Here is an 18,525-nt window from a genome sequence, read left to right on the forward strand (position 1 = left end):
ACAAAACAGTAGCATGAATAGGCTGAATTCTCATGGTTTCATGAAGTAAATCACTTTGTAAAGAGGCAGATTTGTTCTGATTTGCGGAAGACGGAGATGTCATATGTTTGTGTGCTACCTTTATCTAAGTATACAAAGATGCTACGGATATTAAATTAAAATGTATTAACTCATTGCACAAATATTTATTTAAAGTCTAGACACTAAAATAAGAATTTTAAAAGATTAAGTTACAATTTCTTTCCTCCAGTTATATATATTTAACAGGTTAGGAGTGCTGAGACCATATAACTAGGCTATGAGGTGTTATGATTTATGACTAATAAGTGTGATATGTGATGGATCTGGGCTTGGAATTTTCTGGGTTTATCTGTTTGGGATTCACTAAACTTCTTGAATCTGTTATAATATTTATATCTTTCAACAACTTTGGACTGCTCCCAGTGATAATTTCTTTTAAACAGTTTTTCTGAACTGCACTCTTTTTTTCTGGGATTCAGATTACACAAATGTTAGGCCTTCTGATATTGTCATAGCCTCTGCAGATTTCTTCTCTCCCATTCATTTTTTCTCTTTTTTGTCCAAACTGGTAATTTTTTATTGATTAATCTTCAAGTTCACTGACTCATTCCTTTTTCCTTACCATTCCACTATTGAATCCATTCAGTGAGTTATTTTATTTTTCATTCCTAAATTTACCATTTAATTCCTCCTTATATCTTCTATTTCATACTTGAGACTTTCTATTTTTCCATTCCTTTTAACTATGTTTGCCCTTAGTTGTTGGAGCATTTTTTATAATAACTGTTTTAATATCTTTGTCAGATAATTCCGAAATCTATGTCATCTCAGCATTGATATCTGTTGGTTATCATTATACATAAAACTTGAGATTTTCCTGGTTTACATGCCAATTAATTTTAAATTGTATCCTAGACACTTTGATCATTATGTTATATGACTCTTGGTTTTATTTATATCCTACAGAAAATGTTTATATGTTTGTTTTAAGCAACAATAACTAGGTTTAGGCTGTAAATTCCAAAAAGCCTTCTGTACGCTGTGATTCCAATATCAGTTCAGTTTTCAAATCCTTTGTGGGGCTATTTGCCTCTATCCTACATGTGCATCATACAGTGACCAGTCGAAGATCTCTGTGGTAATTTACGCCACAGTTCAGTTCACAAAGTATGTAGGTGGTTAAGACTCAGATCCACTTGTACTGCTCAGGAATAAACATATAAGCATAAACAACCTTAAGGGGTAGCTGTCCCAAGCTCCGCCCACTCTGCAATCACCCAAGTATTTTTATGTTGCCTGGGACTCCCCTTTTCTTGACACTCTGCCAGAAAGCTGAGGCTTTATTCACCCATACTTTCTGCAGCTATGCCAAAGAGCAGGACGAAAATGGGGGGTGGGGAGAGTCAATGAGGATTTACCCCATTCTCTGGAGACTACAACTCCTTTAATCAGAGAGAAAGGTTCATCTTTGCATTTTAAGCCTGTCCCCACTGCTGTTGCTGCTGCCACGGGACTTCTTAGGGACTGGGGCAAATGAGAACAAAGAAAAGAATAGGAAACAAAAAAGAAAGAGAAAAAATGGGGAGAACTTCACTTTCTATGAGAGTTAGAAGACCCCTTTTCCACTACGGCTATAACTAGATAGCTTTTTGAGTGCTTTCTGACTACACTAACACTATCTTCTAGATTTTAGGCAGTACTGAGTTCAGGCTTCTGCTGAATATTAAGATGCACAACAGAAAAGTGAGATATCACAAGGTCGGGAAAAGAATGACCAGGAAAGGTGTATGTTATAGAATTCTAAGCACTCTTATAGTGTTGAAAAACATTCAAGTGCCTGCCAGGCAGAGTAGCGAATCTTCGTTTAACAGCTAGGATTTTCATTACAGACTCCAGAGAACCATGTGCCATGTAAGATCTCTGAGACTGTGAGTATAACAGATCTCACTTCCAAGATTAGGTTATACTATATGACATAGCTTACTTTAAGGAAAGATTATCTTTCAGCGGTCTGACCCATGAGCCCATAAATGGGACAGAGCTCTTCCTGGCAATAGATTCGAAGAGTGAGAAGGATCTGATACTTGAGAAATTCTCCATTTCTAGATTTAAAAATGAAAAGAACCACATTGCCAGGACCTGAAAGATGCCACTAGTAACTGACAGCAATCCCCAGCCAACTGGGCCGCATAGCAGGAGGTGAGGGGCAAGTGATCAAGTGAAATTTCATCTGTATTTGCAGCCACTCCCCAGCACTAGCACTGCCACCTCAGCTCCACTTCAGATGATCAGGCTTCAGATTCCATAGGAGCACTGGTGCCTGGTGCCAAAAAGGTTGGAGACTGCTGCCTTACCAGATAAAAACTCTCGGCAAAGTAGAAAAAGAAGAGAATTTCTTGAATAAAGGGCATTTACAAAAACCTACAACTAACATTATACTTTAACTTGAAAGACTGAATGGTTTCTTTTAAGATTAAGAAGAAAATAAGGACATCTACTGTGATGGTTCATATGTCAACTTGATTAGGCCTTGGGATGTCCAGATATTCTGGGTGTTCCTGTGAGTTTTTAGATAAGATAAACATTTAAATGAAAGACTGACTAAAGCAGATTGCTTTCCATAACGTGGGTAGCCCCAATACAATCTGTTGAAGAACTAAATAGAACAAAAAAGCTGACCTTTCTCTGAGTAAGAAAGGCCTGTCTGATTAACAGCTTTTCTCCTACCTTCAGAGTAGAGCTGAACCAACAGCTCTTCCTGGGTCTGGAGCCTGCCAGCCTTTAACAGGAACTACACAAGAGGTCTTAATGATGTATACCCTCATTCCACATCATCTAGTTCTGTAGTCTCACCTTGCCAACCCTTTTTCCAGTGGGGTTATATAGTTGAATGTAAGTAAGTTAATGTAATTATGATATGGTTTTCTTATAGATACACCATATTTTGTGTAAGTGCTGCACAGGTTAGGAACTCTAGTACAATGCTGAAAAAAAATCTGAAGAAAAAAAATAGGGGTGTGCAACTTTTCTTCTTTCCAAAATTTTTTTTGGCTAAGACCTTCGATATGATGTTAAATATGAAGCAATGAGAGTAGATGTATCAGTCAGGATTCTCCAGAGAAACAAACAGAACCAATAGGATGTGTGTGTGTGTGTATGTGTGTGTGTGTGTGTGTGCACATGTGCACATAGACATGCACATGCAGACACATTTATTTAAGGAATTGCCTCACATGATCATAGAGTTGGTCGTCTCCTGTGGTATGCAGGGTTAGTTAGTAAACTGGAGACCCAGAAGAGTCGATAGTTTAGCTCTAGTGTGAGTCTGAAGGCCTAAGAACTAGTGGTCTTAATGATGTATACTATGGGAATAAAATGTCACTGACAAAGACATAATATGTAATGCTATATAAAAAATATATATATAAAAACTACTCCATATGACTTGAAGATAGATCTGCCTATATGTGACTTCTGCCTTTAGGAATATAATATCAAGAAACTCTATTGAATACTTATGACTGTCCAAGATGTACTATAAAATAAATAAATCAAATAAATCAAGTTCTAGAATAATGTATATAATATCACTTTTTGTTTAACCAACCAACCAATCAACGAAATGAACAAAACCAAACTCCTTCAATCACTAAACCATATGTTTATATATATTTGTATAAATATGGAGGTCACTCAGTAACCTTAAATCCCATATGATCACAGAGAAATGGGTAAGAGGGATCAGTAGTTTTTTTCTCTTGTTTATGTTTGGACTTTTTTTTATCTGTTGCAACAAAGTCATACTTTTGCAACTGGAAAAAAATTAATAAGAAAATTTTTAATTAAAGGAAAAAGTAAAATTACCGCTAAAATAGAAAATGAAGGCTAATTAGCATAAGCATGCTCATTAAAAATTCAAATCTAGCTGAGACTATAAGAGTAAAAAAGCCCTTATTTTAATGACAGCTACCCAAAGAATCTTTAATGTCCATTTACAAAAGCAAGCCATTGGTAATCTTTGGCAAGGTGTTCCTGAATATATCTCCATGCCAGCAAACATCTCAAACTAACTGAATCTCTTTCTTAGATCACAAAACTATTCACTTAATTTCCTGCCAAGCAAAATAGGAGAAAATGCATGCTTTATACTTTGAGACAAAATGCCTTGTTAAGCCTTCACTTAATTGTATGAGGTTGTGCAATAAATCTCTATGTGTTAACAACTTGTGGTCTATAATGTAGTCATCTATTTTCTTCCAGGAAATGGTATTACATTTTCTGTGTTCAGCAAGTTTAAAAGAAAAAAAAAAGGCTCAGAGAGGAGGCTGGGTGCAGCTCTAAGCAAGGCTGAGAAAGGAGAGTAAGCTTGCATACAAACATGTGACCTATAGTTTCACTTTAAATTTCACTTGCTAAATTCCTGATCTCGGGCAATGTCTTTTACATAATATATACTTGAAAATGTCATTCTGTCTGGTACATCACCAACTATTCAAAGAACACTTTAAAACAAAAATTCTTAATTGTCTTATAATAAATTGCCATATTTCTAGCTCATGTAATTGACCGAACTAGGTAAAATTTAATCTCCAATGTTGCATTCATTGAGCATATCAGTAAGTTATTCAAATAATGAAGCAGATAACAAATTCAAATCTTAGCAAGTACTCACTTTTACAGTTTCTTCTGTGTTAAGTTTACTTCCCTTAACCAAGATAATTTGGAAAGGGTTGTTATTTTCCCAAACATGCTGTAAGAATGAAATAAATACAAAGTATTTTAATAAACATGAATATTTTATGCTAGCAATGAAATCATCTTATTACTTCTCATGTCCACTGGCAAAATAATGACAACAGACCTCCAAACTAACAACTGAAAGTCACAAATATTAAATTAAGCATCATGACCACTAGCACTTAGTTCTCATGGCAAAATACAGGCAGCATTCAAATACTGCTAAGAGATTTACTAAAGTAAATACCAAAAACAAACAGCTTTGAATAAATTAGAAATAGATCATTTAAATTAATATACAGATAATATCTTAATTATCAAGGAATGGCTAAACATACAATTTGTTAAGACTGAATAACTTTTTTTAAATGTTAATTGTTCCCTTGAACACAAACTTAAAATTTGCTTTATACAAATGTATTGCATTCTTGAAAAAATGGTGCCTTTGATACACTTAAAGTCTAAAAGTATTCAATAAGACAGACAAATTATAACACAAACACTATCATAGCTAAGCTGATAGAAATGAAATATACCAGTAAATTAACAATTTCTGCATATCTACCTTTTCTATCACAATGTCTCAAATTGCTCATTGAAGTCCTATGGTTGGCTCTAAACTCAAAAAATCTCTAATTTAATGGTGTTTTGCTTTGGCGCCAAAAGATCACCAAAAATATAAAGGCATATTTACATTTACAGGTAGCTTGAGTAAGGGAAAATGACGGTAGCTAGACAGATAATTATTAATAAATGGTGATGGATCTTTGGCAAATATGCACTGGTTTTCACAGAAGAGGAAGCAAGCAAAGAAAATATGTGAGACTTAAGCATACAACCTAACAAAATCACATGCCTTTTGCGATTGTCAAAAGTTCACACATGAAACTTACAGAAATAATTCGAGTTTTCTTTGGTGGTAAAGGAAGAGGAAGGTTAGATGAATTTCGATTTATGGCAGCCTCTATGGCAATCATTTCCTGTTCATACATCTTTTTGATCTTGCAACATTCCACAAGTATAAAATGCGGCAAGGTCCTGTTCATTACACAGTTTCGGATATACTAACAGCGGCAAGAAATAAGATAAGGATATTCAAGCAAATACTTAAATCAATAGAAGAATAAAATTAAGGTGAATAACACTATACCAAATGCACTATGAAAGTACATCTTAACTTGATGTCAAGAATACAAGGAATTAAAATCACAACATAAAAAGCTACCATTAACTGAACATCTAAGGACATAAGAACTGAGCTAGATACTTCTTATATGTTATAGCTAATCTTCATAAAAACTGTGAGATTATCCCCCATTTAATAGATTAAAGAACAAAAATCAGGATTAAGTTATAGACCTAGTATCTTTAAAACCTAGATTTAAATCCACCTGCCTAACTGCTTTTGTTGTTGTTTATTTGCTAACCCTTGAAGTAATAATATGTGCCTCAGACTAGATGTTTTGTCTTCTCTTCTCTGGACTTAATACCTGAGAGTTTGACCAATCAGCACATCTTTCAGGGACAGGCTTTATCATCATAGATGGATATCACAGTGCAAGCTTTCCTCAGTCAGTCAGGAAAGGTGGACGTGTAGTACACATGTGACCATTTCTTAAGTCCTCGAGTGGCCAACTCATACTTTCCCACGGATCCTTGAGGTAGACCTTGTATCTTTTCAGCACAGGGCTCCAGGCAACCTTACTGTCTCTCCAGAAAAAAACCTACCGGCCACCCCAGTTTAGTGCTCTGTTTTATTTCTATGAAACCGGAATGACTCTCCAGAGGCATATAATAAAGGGGGTGGTTATTCACATTACCAAAGATTCCTAACAAATTGAATAGAAATCAAATGTATTACTCAAAAGAATAACCTTCCTATACAATTATGAAGTGTAATTCCATGTATTATATTCAATTCAGAACCACTAAAATATATTTTTTGAAATTAAAAAAAATTTCCAAACTGGCCGACAAGTGGCAGTTAAATGATACTGTGATAAATATATTGATTCAAAACTTTTCAATAGGAGATATTATTCCATGTCCTTTACATTCCTTTGCCTACATTTATATATTGTCTCATGTGACTTTGTACAAAAACGTATGCATGCCTTTAGTTTTCTTTATAATAACCAATTCTAGTGTTTGGAAAAATAATATACCTTTCCCTTATCAAGGTACGATAAAAGTGTTAAAGAAGCAGGAGGCTACTTAAAAGATAGCAGAACATGAAGGGAAGAAATCAGTATTTCTATGCTCCCATTGAGCACTTTCCAACTTCCTTCTTCCCCTCACGCGCTACTGTTTCAAGCACTTACTATCAGAATGCCACAACTCCCAAAGCTATACACAGAAGTTATCACTCCTGTTAGACTCTCTACCTGCTAAAGCACAAGAATTAAGAGACACACCAAAACTCTGAAAACAAAGGTGTAAAATTCCCTGTTATCTGCTAACAAATCACAGCTTCTTGTTCTCAAACATCACTTAATATTTGGCATGCCTGTACTCCTCTTTCTTAAAATAAAACAAAATAACAAAAATCACAAATAAAAATAATCACATATTTTTTCTAAAATCTTGTTACTCTTTATCTATTTATACAACTTGGCACTTAGCCTATTATTCTTTATGTAATGACCATTTTTTGTCTCCAAATGTAATTTCAACAAATATATCTTCAAGTCCTTTGAAGGCAAAGCCAGGATCCTACCCTTTAAATAGCATACTTAATGGTAGAGAAAGAGGTATTGTACTGTACATATCTTATTTAAACTCCACTTTACTCTAAAAATAATCTGAGGCACTTAAGTGCCTTCCATAAAGCATATAATCAAAGAATTCATGTTTAAATGGTAATAAATATCTCAAAGATTAAGGCAAGCTTTTGAGAATGGTCATATCTATGTTTACATAATTCCTAACACATTGGAAGTAACAAAAAAAGGTAGGGGAAGGGAGAGTATACATATAAATATTAGAGTGAAATTGAAAAGTTTTCTAATACACAGTGAAAATTTATATTACTTTACCTAGTTAACTGATAATCACAAATAAGTTTTTATACAATTCAATTAATGTCTATTTAGTCAAAATATTTTATTTTACTTCCCCCAGAATATTTCATATCTAAATCATTATGTTTATATAATGAAACAGTAGAAAAATAATATACCTTTCCCTTATCAAGGTACGATGAAAGTGTTAAAGAAGCAGGAGGCTACTTAAAAGATAGCAGAACATGAAGGGAAGAAATCAGTATTTCTATGCTCCCGTTGAGCACTTTCCAACTTCCTTCTTCCTCTCACGTGCTACTGTTTCAAGCACTTACTATCAGAATGCCACAACTCCCAAAGCTGTGCACTTAACAAATTGTATTAAGAATTCATAATATACAACATTATAACACTAAAACAATCAAAAAGCAGAATGAAAGCATTATAAATAGACACATACATAAACATATATAATAGACACATACATAAACATATATCATTATGACCAAAAAAACATATAACTTCAAATAAAATGACAAAAACATGCCAAAATGTTAACAATGGTTATCCTAGAAGTAGGTAGGATTATGGACATCTGTTATTTAATTCTGTATAATATCCTCTAGGTTCCAAATGTTCTACTGTAGTAACATTTTTTTTTTACCAGAAATTTAAATTGTTAAATATATACACACACGCTTCTCTCGTAAAATAATAGTTAATACACATACCTGGAACTGAATTAGTGGGTGATCACCAAACACATATTCTACTCTCCCACTGACTTGCAACACATAGTCACAGGGGCTAACTTCATCTTCTTTCCCATGAATAGTCAAACGTTTTTGGATTGCCAATTCATTTACCTTGATAGGATTCATATTAGGAGATACTTGAAAACTAAACACATCCTAAAGAAGGGGGTAGAAAAAAGAAGCAATTTTATATTTGTGCTAAAAAAAAAAAATCACTCTTTGTATGTGTACTTACACTACTACATTTAAACAGCCATACATAATTTTTACATATGTATGTCCTTTACACTCAACAATCCAATAAATTTTCCTATTTTCTAAATAAAAATGTGCCCATGTCAACTTTGTTAAGATTTCTGATAATCTGTAATTCATCTTACGCTACACCAAGTACCACTGTTTTCACAGGTCACATTAATATTTAACTAAAGATTACTAATATTTAAAGTTCCTCATCAGGTAGTTTATCACATGCATTTTCCCAGTAAATATCTTTCTTTCAAAAAGTTTAAAACAAAAAAAACCTGTAGTTGTTCAGTCTGTATTAAGTAAAAAATTATATGTTGTTACTGGTAAGAAGAGATCTATACTTTATACCAATTAACCCATAAATTAACAATTCTGTCTGATTTTACAAACATGTTAAAAGAAATGAAGAAATTTTAATTGTTGAAAAATGAAGATATAGTTGAGATGGAATATTATTAAATTCATTCATCATAAATCTCAAAGGTACAGAAATTAAAGATTATTTAATAATACCTGAATCCTCTGATAATCCAGCAGAATAATTTCCCACCATATGATCATATATCAAAGATTTAAGAAAGCTCACTATTTCCCAAGGCAACCAACTACTGCTTTGGGCAATTATAGTTATTAGAAAATTCTCTATATTGACCTAAATTGATTTTGCAATATTTTCCACAAAATTAACTTAAGTGACCTCCCTTTACCACAAAGTATCACAAATTCAAACTTTTAAAACCTAAACCTACTGGGTCTTCCAATGTACTTTCTCCAGTATTTTTACTCTTTTCTCTTCTATATTCTATATGAGTTTGTGCCATGTGCATCAAAGCACAGGAGCTAAGATCCACAGAGTCACTTGAGAAGTCACATCATTCTCCTTTTCTCCCCCACCTCATCTCCCAATAAGATACCAATGATCTATATACTAAAGGTTGCCAATTGTCACCTTCTTTCCATTTCTAGTAATGAATGCTCTCTTCTCCCTCAACTCTCTTCAATGATTCTTTAGATCTCTCCTAAAGAGCAACATAGCTTCTGATTTGATTTCCCTACCTCTTGCACTATCCACCTCAAAACAACTCTTCACCCAGGTTAGAAAGTAATCTATCTTTAAAAGGAGAGCCCCAAAGAGATATACTATTTTTTAACATAACGCAAATGGTCATAATTCTCTAAAGCAGTGGTACCAAATAGAACTTTCTTTAATAATATAAATAATCTATTCTGTGCTGTCCAATACAATAACCATTAGCTGCAATTGGCTCTTGAGAACTTGATTATGTGGCTACTGTGCAGAACTGAATTTTTAAATAAAATTAAATATACACATGTGGCTAGTGGCTACCATATTAAATAGCACAGGTCTGAATGATAAAGGCCAGGCTCCTTTATATAAATTATTCTGTGATCCCTATCTACTCTATTTTACACATAAACTCTTCAGAAATACAAACCTAAAGGACAATCTCATTATCAGATAGCAAGAACCTATAGAAAATACAACTGCACTTGAGAAACTGCAGGTATTAAGTCAGAAAATGAAGCAAGTATGGTTAATGTTTTTCAAGAATTAAAAGCAGCTTGAAAATGAATAAAGAGCAAGTATATCTGAGGAAAACTCAAAGAGAACAAGGAATACAACATGTTACATAAAATTTTAAATTCAATATAAAAGAAAACGGCAAATTTAAAAAGATTTTAAAAGACTGACAATATCAAGCATTAGCAAAGATGTAGAGAAACCAACCTCTCAAAATACTATTGTTAGGAATGTAAATTTAAAAAACAATTTGGAGTATCTATTAAAAACCGATTATGCACATACACCTGACTAATTCTACTCCTAGGTGTATGTGTATGTATGTATGTGTGTGTGTGTGTATGCAATGGAAATACATAAGTCAGCATTAGTCTATGCAACAGCAATGTTGAATTTGATCTACTGTGTGTATACATGTATATACATGTATGACAAATAAGGAAATATGAACATGACTAGAATTTAAGGATAAAAAAGTAAGCAAAATAAAACAAAACAAAGAATGAAAAGATAAGCCACATATTGGAAGAATTAACATATTAATGACAAAGAATCACTAGCCTCAAAATGTCAAGAACGTCTACAAATCAATAAAAAAATAAACAAACATAACAGAAGTACAAATGTTTCATAAATGTGAAAAGAGTCATCCTCACCAGCTTTGAGCAAGATGCAATCAAAATAACAATAGAATTTATATAATGGAATTGTATATAGTACCAAGAGCTCCAATCTTTTCTCCAAAGGCCTATCTTAATCCCTGGATAATTAAATTTATGTCTTGTAAAGACATAGTAGTGAGTCATCATCACCTCTGTTCATTTTCTCCACACAAACTGTTAACTGAACTGATTTGATCAGAATTCAACTTGACTGGTTCTTCCTATATTTCAAGTAGTTTTCCAACACCACTTTCATATACTTCAGAAAATATTACATCTTTTACGAGACTATCTAACAAATACACTGGGGATATGGGTGGGAACAAATACGCTGGGTATACAGGTGGGAGCAGGGGGGAATACAATTCATTGGTGACTATGTCTATATCATCACAACTGTGGTTATTCAGATAATAACTACTCAGGAGAGGAAATACTTATTCTTGAGAGTTTTACCCTACATGCTTCATGTTCCTCAATTTCTGCTCATGCTTCTGATACAGTCTCTGGAATTCCCCTCCACCCCCCAAAAAATACTCTTCATTTCTTTTTCCTCCCTCCATCCCCTAACACACAGGAGACTATTTCAAATTGCCCCTCCCTTTGTTGATAGAATTATTTCATACATCTTATTCTGGCTAAGGTAAAAAACAAGTTTAAAAGTGCTGCTTGGGTTTATCAGTATTCTTTACAATGATTCTTGAAATAAAAAATAATGCATCTATTATCTGGCCACTGCGACTACTGTTTTGTAAAACTGAGACACAATAGTTCCATATTTACCTTGCTTAAGAGCCATGTTCTACAGATGGCTGATATGGACCATGTAGTCATCTAAAGCTCTGCATATTTTTCACAGAAATTGCTGCCTACAAAGTCTGGAAAATTATTTTTAACCTAAATGAATACCTTGTTACATTTCATGTCATTTTTACTTTAGTGTTCACATGCTGCTTTTCCAATGTTGGTCATCAGCAGTGATGATGAAATGGCCAAATGAGAATTTTGTAGAAATGGGAGGGGCAAAAGAGAAAATGCATATATGATGGTTGCCAAACGTCCTTTATTCTAATTCTGTCATTTCTATATTTTTGCTGGTAAACTTTTATTTACTTATAAAATAGTGCTGATAATAAATTATGGTTCTGGATTTATAAATCCAAATTTAGTCTTACTTGCCTCAATAAAAAGCTGTATACTTTGACTTCCTATAATTCTTTAATAAATTTTAGAATATACAGAATTTAATAAAATTGCCCACATGCTAGAACACAAATCTAGCTTTTACAAATACCAAAGATTCGATATCATACAGAACATATTCTCCAATAACAATCCAATTGTGAGATATAAACAACGAACACTAAAAAAAATCTTCTGAACCATTCAGCATTCAGTGATTCAAAAATCTAGCAATTTAAGCAAAAAAGCAATTAATACTAGGAATTAGGTGATTACAAAATTGTTGAAAGGGAAAGAGAAGTGAACATCAGGTGGGGCTTCCAAACTCTTCCAGAACAAATGACCTGAGTATGACCTGAGACTGCTTTGATCTCTGCCACAGGCAGCAAGATGGGAACCAGAGGCTGTGCAGGTGGGGTCCTGTGGCAGTCTGTGGTGGCACTGGGACTTCTAGGTTGAAGACAGACCACCAGGCTGCAATCCAGGGAACAGAAAGCAACCACTGCTGCTGTTGCAACTGTCTCACCACGCCCATGAAGGCAGGGACCAGACATAAGATCCTAGAGTTTAGTGCTACTACGCTCAAAACTAACTCTCAACATTAAAAAAATAGAGATAAGACACCAGAATGCTACTAAAGAAAAACCATATATTCTGTTACCTTGCTTGTCAGCAAGATAATGTTTACATCTTATTAAAGATATAACTGACATATAACGCTGTGGAAGTTTAAGGTGTACAATGTGTTGATTTGATATGTTGCAAAATGATTACCGTAATAGCTTTAGTTAACATCTACCTCTATCACCTCATATAATTACTATTTCTTTTTTTGTGGTGAGATCATTTAAGATCTACTCCCTGAGCAACTTTCAACCATGTAATATGGTATTATTAACTATAATCACTGTGCTATACATTATATCCCCAGAACTAATTTGTCTCATAAATGAAAGTTTGTACTTTTTTTTACAACTTTATTGAAATATAACAGATAATTATATTTCATTCAAGATTCAATTAGCTGCTCATATTTATACTGTACAATTTAATGAGTTTTTTTCAATTATAGTTGGCATACAATAATATATTACTTTCAGTTGTACAGCATAGTGATTAGAAATATATATCTCAAAAAGAGCTCATCCCACTAAATCTAATACCTATTTCCCCTTACATATTTATTACAACATTGTTGACTATTTTCCTTATGCTATACTTTATCTCTCCACGACTATTTTGTAACTATCCATTTGTACTTCTTAATCCCTATGCCCTTTTTCACGGTCCTCCAACAACCCACCTCCTGTCTTGTATCCCTCAAAATATTCTCTGTAGCTAAGAATTTCTTTCCATTTTTGTTGTTGTTATTGTTTATTCTGTTCTTTAGATTCCACATATATGTGAAATTATGTAGTATTTGTCTTTCTCTATCTGACTTACTTTACTTACAATACCCTCTAGGTCCATCAAGGCAGTAATTTTTTCCATCCCCTTCTTTATAGTCTGTATCTTTTAATCTGAAGTGAGTCTCTTCTAAGTAGCATATGTAGAAGTCTTGTTTTCTTATCCATTCGGCCACTCTATCTTTTGGTTGGAGTACTTAATTCTTTTCCATTTGAGGTACTTCTTGACAGGAATGTAGTTATTACCATTCTTTATTCCTGTTTTTCTACGTTTTTTCTTCTTAAAGAAGTCCCTCCAACATTTCGTGTAATACTGGCTTGGTGATAAATTCCTTTAGCTTTTTTCTTTTTTTTTTTTTTGTGGTCTGGGAAGCTCTTTAATTGTCCTTCAACTCTAAATGATAGCTTTGCTGGATAAAGTATTCTTGGTTGTAGATCCTGGGTTTTTATCACATTGAATATTTTGTGCCAAGCCCTTCTGTCCTGCAAAGTTTCTTTTGAGAAATCAGCTTCCGGTCTTATGGGTGATCCCTTGTAGGTAAATAACTGCTTTTCTCTTGCTGCTTTTAAGATCTTCTCTTTGTATTTAACCTTTGCATTTTACTTAGAATATGTCTTGGTGAGGGCGTCTTTCAGTTCATCTTTTTTGGGACTCTCTAAGCTTCCTAGGGTTGTATATTTATTTTCTTCACCAGGCTAGGAAAGTTTTCTATCATTATTTCTTCAAATAGGTTTTCAACTTCTTGTTCTTCCTCTTCTTCCTTCAGGTACCTCTATGACACAGATATTTTTACATTTAATAGTGTCCCATAGGCTCCTTAAATTATTATCATATTCTTGGCTTTATTCTTGCTGTATTGATTGGGTGTCCTTGGCTTCCCCGTTCTCTTTATCGGTGGTTCGATCCTCTTCTTCCTCCACTCTGTTGATTCCCTCTAATACACTCACTTCAGATAATGTGTTCTTCATTTCTGACTAGCTCCCTTTCATAATTTGCATTTTTATGTTTTTTATCTCTCATCCTATTAAAATTCTCACCCTATTTCATCTACACTTCCTTTAATTTCACTGAGCATCTTGATAACCAGTGTTTTGAACTCTGCATCTGTTAGATTGCTTGACTCCATTTTTCCTGGATCTCTGTTCTGTTCTCTCATATGGTTTCTGCTTCTTTGCCTTCCCATTTGGCTGCCTTTCTACGTCTGTTTCCATGTACTAAGCAAAGCTCCTAAGTTTCCCCATCTTATTAAAGTGGCTTTGTGTATTAGGTGTCCAGTGGCACAGTTCTGAAAGGGGTTCAGCTGCAGGCCAAGTTTAGCCCCAGCCTGTGCCCCTCCAGGGCCACCTATTAAGATTCAGCAAGCAATACACAGAGGCTGTGCTTATAGTTGCCTCAAAAGGCCACGCCAGAAACTGAGGCCAGCTGCCACTAGTGTAGGTCTAGGAGCTGCTCAGCAAGAGGCACAAGACTCTTCAAGGACACAGTTGGATGTAACTTGGGTAGGGCTGGGAGTTGAGGGAGGCAGAGTTTCCAGGAATCCTCTGGGCAGAACGACCTGACCTCTGTTATCCAGTTTGATAATGTCTCAACTATGGCGGCACTGGGTCAGCACACTGGGAGAGAGAAGGGCTCAAAAGAGGAACAATAGATACAGCAGGCACTTCTGCCTGGGAGAAAGTCTAGCCTCTGGCCCTCGCTCTGACAACTCAGAGTCCTCCTGTAAGTCTCTGGTGCCCCCCGAACACCCAAACCAGTACTGGTGCTCAGAGTGAGCAAGTCTGTCACCGCAAAAGTACAGCTGTGGACATGGCCACTTTAAGAATATCCACAGCTGCCAGCTGCCACTGCCATAGTGTCTGTCCCACTCAGCTGCTCGGACCGGGTAGCCTTGTGTCTTTGCTCCCTCCTACCTCCTCCCGTTGCAGGGTGATTTCTTACTTCTCTCCTTAGTTGAAAGGCTTCTGTTCATCTAGACCCCTGCTGACTCTGCTTGCTGCTTGCTCCATGTTTCCATCACAACTTTGATTTGGTCGCAAGAGGAGTTGAACAAAGCCTCTATCATCTATGCCATTTTCCTTTGATAATTTAATAATTTTACTGGTCTATATAATCTAAAAGTCTGGGAACTTTTTGTTTTAATCCCTGGGGAAATATTAAGCCAGAAGAAATGGAGACTAAGGAGAGATATGATAGCTACATTTCCACTCTCTGAATATTTGGCATGTAGAATAAAGGGAAGATTGAATGGGTACTTATCCAAAACAGAAAAGTCTAACCAGATAGGCAAAAGTCACAGACGCTAGTTTAAATTTTAAAAAATTTTTAATTCAAAATTCAAACTGTAAATGTGTGCTTGCCCACAGTGAAAATGTGCTGCCTCAGAAGGTAGTGTGTTCCCCCTAGCACTGGATGTATTTGGTTAGAGATATGAGATATAAGAACTGGTGAAAATTATTATTATATTATATAAAGAGTCTGACTACATGATCTCTAAATTCCTTTCAGCTTTAAATTCTGACTGCTTGGAATGTAATAACATTTCCCAATATCTCCATTACTCTTCTAACTTTAAAACACTTCTTTTCTCACATACTTTATTACAATGATGATTACATTAAAATCTGTATGTCTAGTAGAGATTTGACCCATATGTAATGAATTTCAGACTGATCTAGAAATTCAGACTTATCTTGAAAACACTGAGCCACTGTTTTCAAGTTAAATTCTGATCATCTTTTAACAGTAAAACTCCCTATTCCTGATCTTCGAACACTGTAGAATCACCTAAATAGTATTTTAAATTTGATCTTGACATATTAATATCTGAATCTTGGCATAAACTGAACTTTAGTCTCAATATATCTCAGGATAAAAATATCCTTTGTAAAATACATATCTTCTTTTGTAAAATGCCAGAAGGCAGGATCCTTTTTTCACATTTGTCCTAATACTTAGTAACATGTTGTTTGAAAGGAGGTAGAACTGGATAAAACCAGAAACACCTGGATAAAATTGTGGCTCTACCACTAACCAGTGAGGAGGCCTAGCACAAATAACCAAATTTCTCTTCAGTTTCTTCACTGTAAAATAGGGAGAAGATAACGCTTTATGGGGTTGTTGTGAAAAGTGGCAAATATATTAAAAATACCTTTCATAGCTCCCAGCATAGTATTAGTGCTCAGTAAAGAATGGATACATATACGGATTTTGTCATTGTTGTCATCACAGTAGAAGAACAAAATAAAATATCCTTTAACTCCTACCCTAATTTAAGGCCAGATCCTAGATGATAAATGACAATGCTTGATACAAAGACAGTAGCACAATCCAGTTTGTAAAATTACTCTGAATATTCAGATATGGATTAACTGAATATACACTCATTATAATGCCCAATTCCATATCAGTACATAATAAACATATTCACAGAACACAAATATAAGAATATAGAGAAAAAGATCATTTAATCAAATCTTTCATTTTATAGACAAGAGAAAAAGCACATGAGAAAATAAAATAATATCCACTCTAAAGAACATTATCTAGATAAGGGTTAGCAAACTTTTACTGTAAAGGACCAGGAGTCTCTGTCACATATTCCTTCTTTTCTTTTTTAACATCCCTTTATAATTTTTTGCTTTTGTACATCCCATTAAAAATGTAAAAACCATTCAAAAACAGTAAAGTTTACTGACCCCGATCTAGTCTAACAAACTACTGCATCAAAAAAATCATTTATGAGCAAAAGATGTGTCATTTTAGATTACTACACATAATCCTAAATTTACTTCCATCTTAAATATAAAAATGTTCTTTGTAATAATGTTTACTAGGTGAGCAAGAGCCTCTTCTGAGACTGGAGCTGCATTCAGGTGAAAACCACAGATTTATTACAAAGTATTTCTTAAAATAATATTACACTACCTGACAATTTTCAAAATGAATAGCCACAATGAGCTTTCCTCCATAAAGCTTATCTTCTAAGTTTTCAAGAATGGATGGTTCATGCTCTGGTGGATATGTTTGCTTTAGCCAGTCCATCCAAGACAATCCCACAAGCGACTGAATCTTTTCCTCACTCAACTTGCGCATTTTTATTCGGAATTCATTGACTTCAGGATCCTTCAAGGCATCAAATTCATGTAGACCTAAACATATTTGTTAAAGGTGTCATTTTGAGTAGCTAATAATAAGAAAAGAAAATACAAAATATATTCAACTAAAACTTATTTGGATAATTGAGTTTTATCAAGAAAACAAAACAAGGCCTGAAAATATTTTTAAAAATCAAATAGGTAAAATAATAAATTTCATGTACAGAAGATAATTATACAATTAAATTTCTAAAGAATACAAACTTGAAACCTCACAAAAAATGTAGTTGGTTACCACTTTTATAAAGATATGGTTACCAGTTTTATAAAGATAATCACTGAAATCCACAGTACACATTTTAAAACCACATATAAGAGATCCACAGTTTTTCTTTTTAAACTGAGTCACATTTAAAGAATCTGAGACAAGCTAAGAATCTGTAAATTTTCCAAATACTGTATTGGGAGAATACTTTATCCTGAAATTACTAGAGGCCTAAAACTCAAGTTATGATTTAACTTAGATTAAACTTTCAGTTCACTGTGATTTTTCAACAATGATCACAGTATATCAATTAGTCAAAAATGTCATAAACATAAAATTATGTTTGTTGTCCTTAAGTATGAACACTTCAGCAATGAAGACAACTATATATAACTTTCTTATAAAGTTATCATTATTCTAATAAATGATTCTAGAAATATAAAACAAAAAATAAACACATGTAAATTTTTATACATGGCTTAATTTGTATGTATCAGATAGGCAAAAATTTTAAAGTCTGACAATACCCTGTGGAAGAAGGGATAGAGAGAAACAGGCATATTTATTTAATATTAATTAGAATTTATTTAAAATATATTAGAATTTATATA

At 34.0% G+C, this 18,525-nt stretch overlaps 1 protein-coding gene across 3 annotated transcripts in view; it reads right to left on the reverse strand.

Annotated features, from left to right (window-relative positions):
- PIK3CB (phosphatidylinositol-4,5-bisphosphate 3-kinase catalytic subunit beta) overlaps positions 1-18,525 on the reverse strand; it is a 174,216-nt gene that overhangs the window by 65,411 nt on the left and 90,280 nt on the right. For all 3 annotated transcript variants that reach the window (XM_039837280.1, XM_039837279.1, XM_039837278.1), the window contains exons 5-8: positions 17,480-17,703; positions 8,489-8,668; positions 5,652-5,822; positions 4,694-4,771 (exon numbers count right to left, since the gene is read on the reverse strand). In XM_039837280.1, the coding sequence (XP_039693214.1) occupies positions 4,694-4,771; positions 5,652-5,822; positions 8,489-8,668; positions 17,480-17,703 (653 nt within the window). The remainder of the gene's footprint in view (positions 1-4,693; positions 4,772-5,651; positions 5,823-8,488; positions 8,669-17,479; positions 17,704-18,525) is intronic.

The sequence above is a fragment of the Pteropus medius genome, unplaced genomic scaffold, assembly GCF_902729225.1.
Source record: "Pteropus medius unplaced genomic scaffold, Ma_sr-lr_union100, whole genome shotgun sequence".
NCBI lineage: Eukaryota > Metazoa > Chordata > Mammalia > Chiroptera > Pteropodidae > Pteropus > Pteropus medius.